This window comes from Microtus pennsylvanicus, chromosome X (assembly GCF_037038515.1).
Source record: "Microtus pennsylvanicus isolate mMicPen1 chromosome X, mMicPen1.hap1, whole genome shotgun sequence".
NCBI classification, from domain to species: Eukaryota; Metazoa; Chordata; class Mammalia; order Rodentia; family Cricetidae; genus Microtus; species Microtus pennsylvanicus.
In genome coordinates this window covers 44,465,374-44,480,624 of record NC_134601.1, presented here as the reverse complement: position 1 = coordinate 44,480,624, position 15,251 = coordinate 44,465,374, and the positions used below count along the sequence as shown (strand labels likewise).

General features: G+C 46.6%; 1 protein-coding gene across 5 annotated transcripts in view; it reads left to right on the top strand.

The window, feature by feature from the left end:
- Positions 1 to 15,251, top strand: part of Bcorl1 (BCL6 corepressor like 1) — a 68,594-nt gene that overhangs the window by 50,923 nt on the left and 2,420 nt on the right. For all 5 annotated transcript variants that reach the window (XM_075957290.1, XM_075957291.1, XM_075957292.1 and 2 more), the window contains 4 exons: positions 1,036 to 1,202; positions 2,344 to 2,489; positions 10,718 to 10,795; positions 11,915 to 12,065. In XM_075957290.1, coding sequence (XP_075813405.1) covers positions 1,036 to 1,202; positions 2,344 to 2,489; positions 10,718 to 10,795; positions 11,915 to 12,065 — 542 coding nt within the window. The remainder of the gene's footprint in view (positions 1 to 1,035; positions 1,203 to 2,343; positions 2,490 to 10,717; positions 10,796 to 11,914; positions 12,066 to 15,251) is intronic.

Below are 15,251 nucleotides of genomic sequence, written 5' to 3'. Positions count from 1 at the left end.
CATGGCTATCAGGGAGACCTGAATATGTCCTGAAAGCCAATCTCTGCAGAACCAACAAACAGACAAACATTGGGGAAGCAGAGACCAGCGCTGGAACTTGGTCTGGGAAACAGTGGGCATCTGTATCAGTGACAGTGTAGGAGGCACATGTAAAGGTAGCATGGTGCTTTCCATGTGCAGGAAACAACAGCCATAGTGCAGGCTCACAGTAGCTTTCTCTGCCTGAAAGCGTTGACCTCAGAACAATAGTAGGTACCATGTTCTGGAAGCCAGTCACCCTATGGCACTGCCAACCCCCATCCCAGCTTATTCATAGTCTTGTCCTAGGCTAGCAGAAGTGCTTCAAGTCATTTGAGTTCCACCTCTGGGTCCTGTCACCTTGTCACCTTAGCCCCAGGAAGGTAGGCATGACCTGAGGCTGAGTGACAGAAGTATGTTGTAGGGCTAGAGGTGTAGCTCAGATGCTTTGCCTAGCAAGCACAAATCCTGGGCTCAATTCACAGCACTTCACACATTGGGTGGAGTGATCCATGCCTGTAACCCAAGTATTCACGAGGCAGAGACAGGAAGATCTGAAATTCAAGGTCATCTTTGGCGACATAGGGAGTTTAAGGCTGGCCTGGGATACAGTGAGACCCTGTCTCAAAACAAGGAAACAAAAAGAGTTGTACTTGGTGCCATGACCCTGTCAAGAACAGACCTCCCCATTTGTGTCCTGTAAAGCTCAAAGAGGTGAGCTCTGGGCAGCAGGGGGCCAGCTCCGAGTCTTCATCCCAGTGATCACCACCTAGATGAGTACTCTTAGTCATAAGAAATGTCTTTCTCCTGCCAAGGGAATAGCTCAGAGCTTGGGCTCTGGCAGTGGAGGCTGAGCACTGACTTTGTCCACACAAGATTTTGAAATGTGTCTTTTGTTCCCACATATAAAGGACAGGCTTTGAGATTTGTCAGATACTTGTGGAGTGGTGAGTCTAACAGGAATGATTCCAAAAATGAGACTTTTCTCTGCTCACAGAGCTGTCCCCATCCCCACAGGACGTTGTTCTCTACTGCCTCCAGAAGCACAGTGAGGACGTGAATCACCGTGACAATGCGGGCTACACAGCCCTGCACGAGGCCTGTTCCCGGGGCTGGACTGATATCCTGAACATCCTGTTGCAACATGGGGCTAATGTGAACTGCAGCTCGCAGGATGGCACAAGGCAAGAAAGCTGCTCCTCTGCCAAGTCTCAAACCATGGTTCAGTCTTTGGCTGCGGAGGTCTCACTCCAGCCTAGATACTTGCAGCACATCCAGCTGCTGGCGTTAAAAAGCCTTTGAAAGGATTTCTGTGGGCTGAAGGGAGCCAGCTTAGGGCAGGAGCTGATGAGTTCCTCAGTGTTCAGTCCGTACTGAACTAAGGAAAGGCTGAACTTGTCCAGGGTTCATTCTGTCCCTTGTCAGGTCCACTCACTCTTCCTGATGGGCAACTTGTCTCGTGTGGAATTGATGCCTTCGGATCAAAGCTGGAAGCTAATCTTGGGCTAACATTCCAGATTTGTTTTTTTGTAATTCGGTCGCTGTGCATTTAAAAAATGAGCTGCCTGAGTCTGTAAGATTAGCTTGCTATATAAAGGTACTTGCCATCAAACATGAAAACCTTGGGTTCCCTATGATGTAAGGAGACAGCTGATTCCTGCAAGTTGTCTTCTGACTTCCACACACAAATATTCATGCATACACACACACACACACACACACACAATGAACGAATAAGTAAATGCAATAGCATATTAATGCACACACATACACAAACATAAATACTTGCTGTGTTTTGGAGAAGTCACGCCCACTCTTCTCAGAGGACCTACTTCAGGAAGTTCCAGGGGATGCTATATACCAAGTAGAAGGACCCAGATCAAGATATGCAGGCTGTGCTTGGCTGCCGCCTGGTATGGAGCCTCCCTACACATCCTTGCCCTTGAGCAGTTGCCTGGGTCCTTCCTCTTCAACAACCACCTGCAGCTGCTTTAATTTGACTTCCACCAAGGGACCTGTTCTCTGCTGAGCTAGTAGTAGATCTACATTGTGCTCCAGATACTGTCCACAGATGGAGGGGAATGTAAAGGAGAGATGGATATGAGAGAGAAGAAAAGGAGTGCAGAGAAGACAAAGATATGGCCACATAGGATAAGAGTTTCAGGCCAGAAGTGGCTTCTCTGCTCTAAATCTTACCCATGTTGCATTGGGGATACCCTGAGGTCATCACCGTAGCATCTCACCCCCTCCCCCTAGTATGGTAGCCTGAAGCCTAAAAACTTGCCCCTTAAGTCCTGTCTCACTGACCCTATATGACCTCCACAGGCCAGTTCATGATGCTGTGGTCAATGACAACCTAGAGACCATCTGGCTTCTGCTATCCTATGGAGCTGATCCCACACTGGCTACCTACTCGGGTCAGACAGCCATGAAGCTGGCCAGCAGTGATAACATGAAGCGCTTCCTCAGTGGTAAGCATGGACCAGAATTGCAGCCAGAATCCTCAGGGCTGGCCTGTGTTGCTGCTGGTGATGGTGGGGCTCTTCAGTAACTGTCCTAGACAGCCCCCACAAGGAGGGTCCACCCTCTTCACATATTCCTTCAGTGTCTTGGGACTCTCTAGCTACTTTATAAAGCCCCTTGCTGTGAGTGTCCACACCACTACCTCTATTAGGCCCTAACCTAACATCCTAGAGGGACTCATTTCATCACTAGGTGTCCGGAGCAGGCCTCCTGGTGGGAGATTGGCTATACTCTTAGCTGGGAGCAAGATATGTCGACCTGTGCTATGAATGGAATGTCAGTGTTAGAGAACAGATAATCCTCCATTTTGCTGTTTCTGCAATCTCCCCTTGATTGTAATTAAAGTGCCGCTAAGACCCTTTCTGAAGCTTTATTCTTCATGGCCCTTCTCCCGTGGTAGCTTTGCTATTCCCTGTGCATTCCAATATTCCACTTCTCTCCATTCCTCTCTTCCCCACCCGCCATCTCCTAGTGCAGTATCATGGTCAGGCCCATGGCCAGGGCCGGAAGCCACTGCATTGATTTTCCTTTCTAGTAGGTAGCACTGTATGTCTGCAGGTGGGCAGGTTGCTCTGACTGAGCTGGGCAGGTGGGATGGAGGAATGAAAGAGGGGAATCTAGTTTGAGTAAGCTCAGTGTCAGTCCCTTCGGACTTTATCTCAGGGCATCGGAACCTTCAGCTTCTTGTGACAGCATGCCTTAGTTCTTCGGGTTGCCTGAGTGATGAATGTTGCAGTTCTGAGTTGGAGCCATGACCCTTCTCACAGGCTTCAACTGTAGTAGAGTAGTCTGTTTCCTGCTCTCACCTAAGCTTTGGTCCCATTAGTCACCAACCATTCCTGCTAAGGATACACTATTTGGTTCCCAGGTAGGGAGTTGCGGTTACTACACAAAGGTTCACTGAGTAGCTGTTAATGGAGGAAGTGGGAGAACCTGTACTAAAGGTTCCCATGGAAGAGGCTGCAGGGGACAAGCAGATGACAGGTCACCTACGGAGCTTTTTACTTGAGCTCAGCCAACCTCCAGACAGGTCCCAGTGAGTTTAACTAACCCTTGATGTGTAGGCCTCCGGCCCTCCAGCCTGACTTACCTCAGTCTGGGGGACTAGAGGCTTCCTTTTCCATTTCTTTCCCCCTGGCTCTAGGTCCTTGGGCATCTGATCATCATGAGACACAGCCAGCCACTTAGGAATTTCTTTTCTTTTTCACTTGACTTGGACCAGTGGTGACTGGTACTCACTTTAGCAGAGCCACCCCAAGGGTACAGCATCTGTGGCATCCTCTCACATGCACACTCTGTCTTAGATATTGGCATGGCCCTTTTGCACTCTGTGTTCCCAGGACCATGTATGGACTAACACCTAGAATATGCCTGTATAACGAAGACATTTCATGAAACTTGTCTTTCATAACTTGTATAATGGGAGGGAAACTCTGGCTAGAAACTGCCCTCTCCAAAGTCAAGGGCAAGTAAAGTAATCCCTCTGGTTACTTTAATGGGGCAATGAGCTCCCTTCTCTAAAACTCCAAAGGAGTTTAAACGTTGACTTTTTGTTTTGAGACAGTGTCTATGCAGTTGTGGCTGTGTCTTAGTTGTGGCTATGTAGACTAGACTGGTAGAGATCTGCCTGTCTCCGCCTCCTGAGTGCTAGGATTAAAGGCACCTCTACACCTGATTGACACTATTTTTATTGGCTAAAAAATGAGAGATAAGCACTTCTTCCATTTTATTTTTATAAACTCATCCCAATCTCCTAGGTATTTTTAAAAGGCTTTCTGAGACAGGGTCTCACTATTTGGCTCCGACTGACCTGGAACTTGCTATGTACAACAGGCAGGCCTCAAACTGAGGTCTGAAGCTTTCTCTTAAATAACATCCATCTGCCTTTGCCTCCTGAATACTGGGATTAAAGGTGCCACCACACTCAGTTAAAAAGATTTTTAAGACGTGCATGCATGTGTGTGTGTGCGTGAATGAATACCATAGCCTGCATGTGGAGGTCAGTGGACAGACAACTTTCAGGACTTAGGTCATCACACTTGTGCAGCATGCATGCATCCCCACTATCTCACTGACATATAGCTAGCCTTTGGACACCCCCTTCCCTAACTAAAGTGTTTCTTGGTGTTGCAGATCCCAAAGGAGACTTTTCTAAACTCTAGTGCTCTTGCCGATCTGGGCAGAGCATCTTCATTCAGGTCTTGGCACGTGTTTCTCAATTCATGGATAGAGAGGTCGTGCTCCAAGGGAATGTTCATAGACTAGGGCAACACTTCTCCGTGTAAGGGCAGGGCTCTTGTTACTAGGGAAAGTTCTAGCAATCCTTGCCCAGACCTTGGCATGATCCTCCAGTGGAGGCAGGCATTTGTAGGCGTCAACAGGTCCCCCATGCAGGGAAGACTTAGACTCGAAAAGTCTTTTGATGAGGGGTGACTGAGAAGGTGATAAAGAGAACTTCTTTAAAAATGAAGGTGAACTAGCTGTATGTGGTGGCACACACCTGAAGTTAGCCCTGGCCGGAGGCAGGAGACTAAGGTAGGAAGATGGCTGGTATCGTGAAGCTGTCCTGGGTTACATAGTGAGTTCCAGGCCAGCCTGCACTAAGGTGAACAGAAAAACCCTGTTTTGAAAAAGAAATGGGATCTATGCAATGTAACAAAGTTCAAGTGACTAATTCAGTGACATCGAGAGCATTCACGATAAGTAGTCACCATTGGCCGCTCTCGATGCATCACACTGAGCATTCCCTCTCTTCTCTTTCATCCCTGGATGACACCTCCCTGGTCCCCAGGAGCCGGAAGGTAGAGGGGTGTTCTTAAGGGTGGAGGGTAGGGAAGTACTCCTCCAATGCCAGGCCATATATATCTAAGTATACATATATATGGAATTCGGATGGATTGATTTATTTATTTGGGCCTTTTGAGATGGAGGTTGTTTTGGGTTTTTTTTTTTTGTTTTTTTGTTTTGTTTTTTGTTTTCAGTTTCAGCTCACCATTCTGGCTGCGCCATTTGAAAGTGTTCTGCCTTTCATCTTGAAGCACTTGCTCGGCGGGGGCTCCAGAGATGAATTGTCTTCATCCTCCCCTAGCAGAGTGTCGCAGCAGAAAATGAAGCAAACCCATGCAGGTTGCTAAGGGCTCCATTTTCTGTGGTTGTTCGGCTTGTGCTCGTCATAGCTTTTCTCACTATGCAAGACTTCTGTTCTGCAATGGTTGCCTGGGACTGAACTCTTCTAAGTCCCCAAAGAAACATCACTATTTTGTAGTGTTCCTGTAGTGAGTTAATGTAAAGCAGAGGATGACTGACTTGTTACAAATGTGGACTTCCTTAAAATGGGTTGACTCCAGCCAAGGCCCATTTCTCCTGAGCTCGTTTGTTCTTCTGCCTGTCCAATTACTGAGCTTCTGTTAGGTTCTGGATGCTAAAGGCCAGATAGTAAACCCTTTCTACCTTCTTGTGGAGATTGGAGCATGGAGCTGTCCAAACCCCAGGAGATCTTTGAAAGGCCAAATTACAGGCCTGTTACTCATTTACCTTTGACCCCTTAGAAAAAAAGAGCAACAGACAATCTAGCAGAGAAGGAAAAGAGACCCCATTTCCCCTCCTCTGTGGGGAAGAACACGGTTTGAAGGGAACTGTGCAGTTTGGGTTGAGGCATTGGAACAGCTGTGTGGACTTCTTTTTCTTTTACTGATAAAGGGGTGAGCCTTTGACCATTCAAGGTCACTGAAGCACAGATTTTTGTTTCTCCTGCCAGAGACCTCTATGGTATGACCCCGTGTCAAAGACATCTCATTTCTTAGGTTTTCTCCTTTCATGTCCCTCAGCTGGTGACTTAGCAGTTTGGAGGGGTGTGATGGGAAGCTAGGATCTTGAGAAACTACTGGCTCCCACTCCATGGCAACAAGGAATTCTGTACTTAACCATGAGATTCTGAGGGTGCTTTCTTTTTTTTTTGTTTTTTGTTTTTTGTTTTTTGTTTTTCGAGACAGGGTTTCTCTGTGTCTTTGGAGCCTGTCCTGGAACTAGCTCTGTAGACCAGGCTGGTCTCGAACTCACAGAGATCCGCCTGCCTCTGCCTCCCGAGTGCTGGGATTAAAGGTGTGTACCACCATTGCCCGGCTCTGAGGGTGCTTTCAATCAAAAGGTGGTATAATGTAAAATTCATAATCACAAAGTGATCAGTTCATGCCTTCTAGTTCATTTATAGCATTCTCCAGCCAGCCACGACTTCTGTCTAGGTCTGAAACATCATCCTGCATAGAGCTTTGAACCAGTGAAGTATTTGCTTCCCATTAACTCTTTTCCAAACAGTTGCCACTCTGTAATCTTGTCTTTGTGGATCTACCTCTTCCAGACTTCATATAAATGGAGCCTACAACCTGGGGCTTCTGTGTAGGCATAATCATGTAGTATAATGGTTTCGTGCTCCATCCATACACTGACATATTTCAGTATTCGTATACTAGTATCTAAAATGAATTCCCCCTCTGTGTGTGTGTGTGGGGGGGGGTCAGAGAAGAAGTTGTGGGAATTGAATCTGTCCTTCCACTATGCAGGGCCCTGGGATTGAATACAGGTCATTGACTTGAGGCACCTTTACCCACTGAGCCATCTAACTGGCCCTACATTCGTTTTTGCCTGACTAATAACATGTCATTGTGTGTATATATGCCATTTATATTATCTGCTCATTCATTCATAGTCATTTGCACTGTGTCCATCTTTTAGCTTGTCAGTAGCGCAGCTTTGATCATACATTGCCCACATAACCTGTTTTGATTACTCGTTGTCAGCTCAGTTGCGTGTATACCTAGAAAGGGAATAGGTAGGCCCAGGGCACTTTCTCACACAGAGGATAAAATCTTGAAAGTTTGGTGTGGGCGGAAGGAGAATTTTAAAAATAAAGGAAGGTCACTCATTTTGCTGGTAGTCACATCTGAGGAGAGTGCATTAAAGCTACACGATCAAGTGACTCCTCCCTCCCATGTGTCTGTCACTGACAGGCCTGTTCCAACTTTAGCGTCTTTGCTCAGCCCAGTTAACTTTGGGCTGTCTCAAAAAGGCAAGTTCACCTGTCCGAGACAAAGCTTTGCAGGCTGTGGAGAGAATTAGAGGAATGTGCCGTGGGATCTGAAGGCACTCCCTAGTGAGGAGCCCAGGAATGTGGTGACCCGTGGAATCCTTGTGTGACGGGGTGGGGGGGGGGGGTGGGGTGGGGGGGGGTGGGGGGGGTGGGGGATGGGGGTGTGTGTGCCTGTGTTTTGGCATGATGTCATTCTCTCCTTTCCCCCTTTTCCTACTGTCCCTCCTTCTCTAGTCTGTCTGTTAAGCTCTCTTAGGTCCCAGGTCCTGGACTTCCAGCACAGGAGAGACAATGGTAAAGAAGATAGACCTGGTTCCTCCATTTTTCTAAATAAAGGCCCCCTTTCCTCTATTTCCTATGGCCCAGCACAGGACTAGGAGTAGATCTACTCTTGCCCAGCAGGTGCTTTTAGAAGGAAGTCCTGTCTGGGGTGGTACAGTGTATAGAAGAGGGCCTCGGGCCATCTGTGTGGTGTGCAGAGGTCTGATCTACACAACTTAAGGTCCCCCCGCCCCCCGCTTCTGCTATTATGTTGAAAGCTGTTCCCTGGTGCCTTTCCAATGGGAACAGCTCTTTGTGTCCCAGAAGATGGCTAAGAAAGGAGTGGCTTTGGTAACTTGCATTAACAGGCAGTCCTTGCTGCGGGATTGGCCCAGAAGGGAGGCCTTCTGCAGCACTGATACTTTGCCATGAAGGAAGCAAGCTGCGCTCCTTGGGGAACAATTGCCAACTTCCTCCTGGGATTGGCTTTGCAGGTAGTCACCCTCACCTCCTTGTGTTCTTTGGACTCTCTTCTTTCCTGTTGCCTAGGTGCTACCTGAGAGCTGGTGGCAATCACCCACAGCTCAGTCAGCCTGCTAATTGTACTGTTTGGCACACTGGCAACTTCCAAACGGCACTCACAGACCGCATACTTAATCTTTCAGGAGAGCCAGTAAGACTACTTTGTATCTGTGTGGGAATAAGAGGTGAACCCGTAAACGGATGCCTAGCTAGGAAACAAGGACGGATGCCTAGCTAGGAAACAAGGAGGCTGGGGGTAACCTGGCCTCCATCTTGAGAGTGAGGAAACAAAAGGCAGGTGTTTGGATTGTGGTGGCGCACACATGGAAGATCTTTGACTTTAGACAGTTGAGTCATGGAGTGTTGTTGGCTCTCACAGTGTGTACTGCTGTCATCGTGTGCTTCCAGAACTTAGGGAAAACCCAGCTCCACTCTCAGTCACTGTCCTACCCCTCCCACTCCTCCAACACTAACATAATCAATTTGCTTACTGTCCTTTTGCTTTGTGTTTTTCAGTGTAGCCTTGGCTGTCCTGGAACTCACTCTCCCGACCAGACTAGCCTTGAACTCAGAGAGGCCTGAACCACCACTGCCTGGCCTTAAAATGGGAAGGTTTAAGCTGGGCAGTGGTGGCACGTACCTATAATCCCAGCACTCAGGAGGCAGGCGGATCTCTGTGAGTTCGAGGCCAGCCTGATCTACAAGACCTAGTTCCAGGATAGGCTCCAAAGCTACAGAGAAACCCTGTTTCGAAAAACCAAAAAAGGGGAAGGTTTACCATGGTTTTTTGTTTGTTTTAATTTTTTTTTTAAATTTTTTTTTCTTCTTTCTGTCTTACTGGCCTTGAGACGGAATTATATAATATGTGGTTCTCGTATCTAATTCTTACACTTAGCATCATGTTTTCAAGGTTCATCTATGTGATATAGTGGTACTCTGTTCTTTTATATGGCCTTTTGTATCTGGCTTCTTTTAGTTACCTTCCATGTTCCTTTTTATGGTTTAGTAATATTCTTCTGTGTGAACTTTACCTGGTTTTATGTATCCACTCATTGGACATTTGGGCTGTTGCCAGCTTTTGACCCTCATGAATAGAGTTCATTCATGAGGACAAAACTTTGAACACTTGTCCTCAGTTCTTTTCAAAAATTAATTTAGTGTCTATGTGCATATGTGTCACCCTATGCAGGCCGCATCATATGTATAGAAGCCAGTGGACAAATTATGGGCTGTTGGTCCTCTCATTGCACCTTGTAAAGCAGAGTCTGGTTTTGTTGCTGTGTACTCCAGCCTAGCTGGTCTGTGAGCTTTCAGTTGATTCTCCTGTCTCCACTGTGAGCCTTGTCACTGGAATTCTGAGTGCTTACCACCACACCCATTTTTCCGTGCCTTCCAGTGATCAACCTCGTCGTCAAGCTTGTACGGCAGGCATTGTTACATGCTGAGCTGTTCTCTAAGCACCTTGTATTGAGCTCTTTTGGGTAGAAGCAAAGGGTTTTTGTTTTGTTTTGTGTCCTAGGCTGAACTTGAACTTGATTCTCTTGCCTGAGCCTTCTGAGTAGTAGAGATTTATATGTGTGTGCTGCCATTTCTAGCTTTACTTTGTGTGTGTGTGTGTGTGTGTGTGTGTGTGTGTGTGTGTGTGTGTAAGAGAGAGAGAGAGAGAGAGAGAGAGAGAGAGAGAGAGAGAGAGAGAGAGAGAGAGAGAACACTGTAAATTAAACTAGAATCTTTCACACGCTAAGCATGCATTCTGTCACGGAGCTACACCCATAGTTATTTCCTTTAAAGAATCAGATCGTGAACTGGGTGCATTAATACTTGTGATAGGCAAAGGATTCTGCTTATAGAGGAATGGCCTGTGCTCTTTGAAGCTGAGGTCCCCAAGCTACAAGTCTCCTGGCTGATGTGTAAAAAAGAGAAGAGGCCCAGTAAGGACTGGAGACTATACATGTCACAGCTTCCTCCAGCCAACTGTTGACATACAGGAATGCAGAGGCGATGCTGCCAGATCTTTGGATTTTTATCTGTTTTTTTCTTTTAAATAAAAAGTTGGAAATCTAATTTTTGAGTGAAATTTCCCTGTTTTAAAATACTGGAGGCTGTTTTTTAAAAATCTTTTTATTTAAAAACTAGGCCATATATCGGTGAGCTGCATGGGACTTCTGCCTCCTTGCTTGCAGTCTGTTGTGAGCAGGAAGTGAACCTCTTTCCTGTCACCCTGGCCCCTCTTCCCCTCCCCCCCAATCCCACAGGGATAATCCTCACGATTTCTTCCTTGTCTCACATCTTCCCCTCTCTCATCAGATCACCTCTCGGATCTTCAGGGCAGAGCAGAGGGTGATCCTCGTGCATCCTGGGATTTTTACAGCAGTTCTGTGTTGGGTAAGTTCTGAATGGGGAGACTGGCTATATGTATGTATCTATATCACCAGTACTTCTTGGAGGTAGGAGCCCCCTCTGTGGAGGCATCCGTTTCTTACCTGGTAGTAGCTTATAAACCCTTTCAGCCCTTCCCCCCTCAGGCTCCAGTCAGTAGTATGAAGTCTGAAATGCCACAGGGATTTGCATAAAATCTTCCTCCCCTGCCTTCTGCCTCTCTACCACCTTGGGAGCTTTGTAAATCCTAGTGTTAACCTCTTTTTGGTACTGCTCACACTGTAGGGAGTGTCAACCCCTCATCTGGCGACTCTCATTCTCTGTCACTCTTCCCCTATGATGGCAGTCCTTGGTTTTTGTTTTATATTCTTCTCTGGGTTTGATTTTGTTTTCTTTTGCTTTGTTTTTGAGATGAGGTTTTACTAAGTAACTCTGGCTGGCCTGGGACGCAGAGATCCTTTTGCCTCTGCCTCCCAAGAGCGGTAAGGCAAGGGCAGGGATTAAAAGCGTGGTCCACCACCTGGGGCTCAGCCCTTATTTTTGAGTTTGCTGCTGTCCTGAGCCCTTAACCCTCTGGCCTAAACAGCAGGTAGCAGGAAGATGAGCACACCTTTGTCTGTGCTCATTCATCATTTGTCCTGTGTGAACCAGGGGCTGAGAATGAAGAGCAGATTGGTCTTAAAGGCAGTGGGACACAGCCACATGATTGGTTGGGGAAGGAAACCTTTTAAGTCCCTAGACTTCAGTCAGAGTCAGGCAGTGAGGTAGATTGGGGACGCTCTAGGCAGAGGACAGGTGTTTCACCTCACTGGACCCTTGCCGGCTGCTAGTTATCTTCTGCCTTCCGTCTGGAAGAGCTGAGCTGCCATCCTCTCAGAGTGTTTTGCCTTTTCCAGTCAGAGAGTGGAGAAGGATAATGGACTTCTGACCACAACATACTTCCTTCCAAGACTAGAGTTTTCATGTGCCCTTTCAAGGATGTGGGCCCATAGTAAATCCAGCCAGCGACTTGTAGCCTTGTATTTATCTCCTGAGCCGCCCCTTTGTATCCCTTTATCTGGCTGAAAGGTTTTCCTTGCTTCCGTTTTATGCTAGTAGCTGATCTCCTGGGTACTCAATTTACAGAGAAAAAAGACGGGTTTGCCTGCGACCTCCTCCATAACCCTCCTGGGAGTGCAGAGCAAGGAGATGATTCAGAACAGGATGACTTCATGTTCGAACTCTCAGACAAGCCTCTTCTCCCTTGTTACAACCTCCAAGTGTCAGTGTCCCGTGGGTAAGTGTCTGGGAAGTCTACAGGGACTGTGTGAGAGTGTCCTGGCAACCACTGACCTGCCTCCCAGAGAAGGAGGAGCTCTCCAGAAGGAGGCAGATGCAGCCTGGGGAATGAGTGCTGGGACGGAGGAAAGATGCTCTGCTCCCCACTCTGGAAGGAATGTAGTTCACATCCAAACTCAAGGTTCACAGATCTCAAGGACTGTATCTTGGCTATCAACCTGGTATATTTCCAGGCCCCCAAATCTGAAGAACTTTTGCACTCTTACTGTGTGTAGGTGGTAATCTGTAGGGAAGTATTTGGGATGATGAGCTATTAGAATCTCTGGAAATTTTTTTCTGGGGACAGCTAGACAGAATATTTGCAATTGGGATTCTTGGAAAAGCCAAGGCCTCTGGTTGCCGTAGCTTTGGATCTACTAGGATCCTTAAGCAATCCACAGCACAGCCTCTCATAGCCTTAAAACCAGCACGGTGATCAGCACTGTTGGTTCAGGTGACTGTCCTACTACAGGGGAGCCCCACTCTTTGGAGACCAGAGTACACCTATATTAGACTGAGCCCAACTGACTCTTGGTTAATTCAGAACTGACAGAATTCTAACTTGAAGTAAGTTTGTCAGCCTTCAGGACCATGGATTTTTGATGGGTTTTCCAGTGCATCAGAATATGGAGGTGCTGGGTGGGTGGATAAAAATGCCGGGTCAGGACACCAGAGAGATGGCTCAGCAGTTTGGAGCACTTAGGGAGGGCCCAGGTTTAAATACCGCACCCACACACACAACCATCAATGACTCCACTTCCAAGGGACCCGATGCCCTCTTCTGGGCTCTGCAGACACCAATCACATATGTGGTGTATATATATGCATACAAGAAAACCCTCATAATATAAAATAAATGTATTGTTTAATGTAGGATCAGTTCCCCTTTTGTTCCTAGACTCCTTGTTCTGGGCTGAAGCTGATCCCAGAGGATGGGCCAGGCCTCTGGAACATAGTGTTGTACAAATTCCTCCGAAGTATTCACCATCTCCTTCTCTGAAACAGGATCTTGGGCCATAGGCAGTAAAAGGACCAGAATAGTTTGCTTTAGGTACAGACAGAATATGGACAACCAAAGGCCACATGCCACCCTATAAGCCGAGGGATATGGGTTATTTGCCTGCAGATATGTATGAGCCTGTTGCCTGCAGAGGCTAGAAAGAGGGCATTGGGTTTCCCAGAACTGGAGTTACAGTTGTGAGCTGAGTACATGCGTGCTGGGAATTGTACCCATGTCCTCTGTAAGGGCAAATAGTGTTCTTAACCACTGAACGAACCATCTCTCCAGCCCTTTAATCCTCATTCTTTGAAAGAGATTGTTCAAGTATATGGCATTGATTGTCACTTTTTCTTAGCCTAGAACATTCCATTCCCTAATTTTATAATGTGACAGACTTTGCCATCATGTGGAAGAAATGTTGAATTTTAGGAAAAAGGATTGAATCTAAATATGTGAGGGTGTTTTGTTGATACCGGGTCTCTATGTAGCCCTGCTGGCCTAGAATTCACTAGGTAGACCAGGCTGACCTCAGTCTGTCTGCCTCTGTCTCCCAAGTACTGAATTAAAGACTTGAGCCACCGTGTCCAGCTAACTAGGTGTTTCAGTTACTGTGTAGAGTGATTGATTTCATAACCATGTTTTATGCACTGGATCAAACTTTTTAAGATCCACAGCACAGACAATTCTAGCCTTCAAAAAACTCAGCCAAGTGTAGTAGACAGATAAGTGTGCAATTAGCTTTAATAAAAGACTAAATGTTCTAAGCAGGTTTATTATTGTAAAAAGAATGTCAAGTGAAAAATAAAAAGTTAAGTCTGTCTTGAGCTCTATTCCTAGTCCCTAAAGAAGAGCACAGTTTATTTTGATTTTGTAGCCTTTTGGAAATGAGCTGTTGGAAATATCATAATAAGGCTGAGAACCAAGTGTCATGAGCCCATAGAAGATGGACTTAACACTTAGTTTCTTTGAGGTTTTGTAGGTTTGAAATGGCATCTGAGCTGGGCTAAAAGAAGAGGCATAGGGATGGCATGAGCAAAAGCATTGCAACAGAAAACAAAAGCCAGACATGATGGTGCATGCCTTTAATCCCAGCACTCAGGAGACAGAGGCAGGCAGATCTCTGAGTTTGAGGCCAGCCTGATCTACAGAATGAGTCACAGGCTAGCTGAGGTTGTATAACGAGAGTCTCTGTCTGTCTGTCTGTCTCTCTGTCTCTCTCTCTCTCAAAAGGGGGGGGGGCTGGAGAGATGGCTCAGAGGTTAAGCACATTGGCCTCTAGGACCTGTGTTCAATTCCTGGCACTGTCACCTACATGGTAGTTTACAACTGCCTGTAACTCTAGCTACAGGAGATCCAAAAGTCTCTTCTGCAGGCACCAGGTGTACATAAAGCACAGACATCCATCAGGCAAAACATCTATACACATAAAGTCTTTAAAAATTATCTGTTCTGGTAGGACAGGGGTGCACTGTGGTAAGTGCATGTGGGGGAGCTGGAGACTGAATTGAAGAGGCTGAATTGGGGTCATCTTTGGGCGGTCTGTCTTATTATCATGATAAAGAATTAGAACTTGCTGATGACCCAGAACTTACTATGTAGACCAGGCTGGACTCAGGTTCACACAGATTTTCCTGTCCCTGCTTCGCAAGGGCAGAGATTAAAGGCCTGTGCCACCATATCTGGCTATTATGTTATTTTTAATTGTGTGTATATGTGTGCATTTGCGTGTGGATATGTGCACATGAGCACAAAGGAGGCCAGAGGGGTCAGGTCTCCTGGAGTTGGAGTTGCAGTTATGAGGCACCCAGTGTGGGTACTGGAAATGGAATTTGAGTCCTCTAGAAGATGAGCATGTACTCTTAGCCACTGAGACCCAAGCTGGTGTATTTATGCTAGAAGCCATTGGAGGCTATTCAGTGAGGGAATGGAGGATCATATTCTCATTTTAGAAAAGAGGATCCAAGGGACTCTTTGAGAAACCCATACCTATGTTCTTGGGTATGTCTTACTTTCTGCTCAGCACCTCTTTTTTTTTTTAAACCAATGTGCTTAAGCCTGTGCTAAAATAGCTTTCTTAGTCCCCTCCCCCATCAAGAGAAAGGATTCAACAAAGACAGATGGCAAGTGTAAGGCCTTTGCCACTTC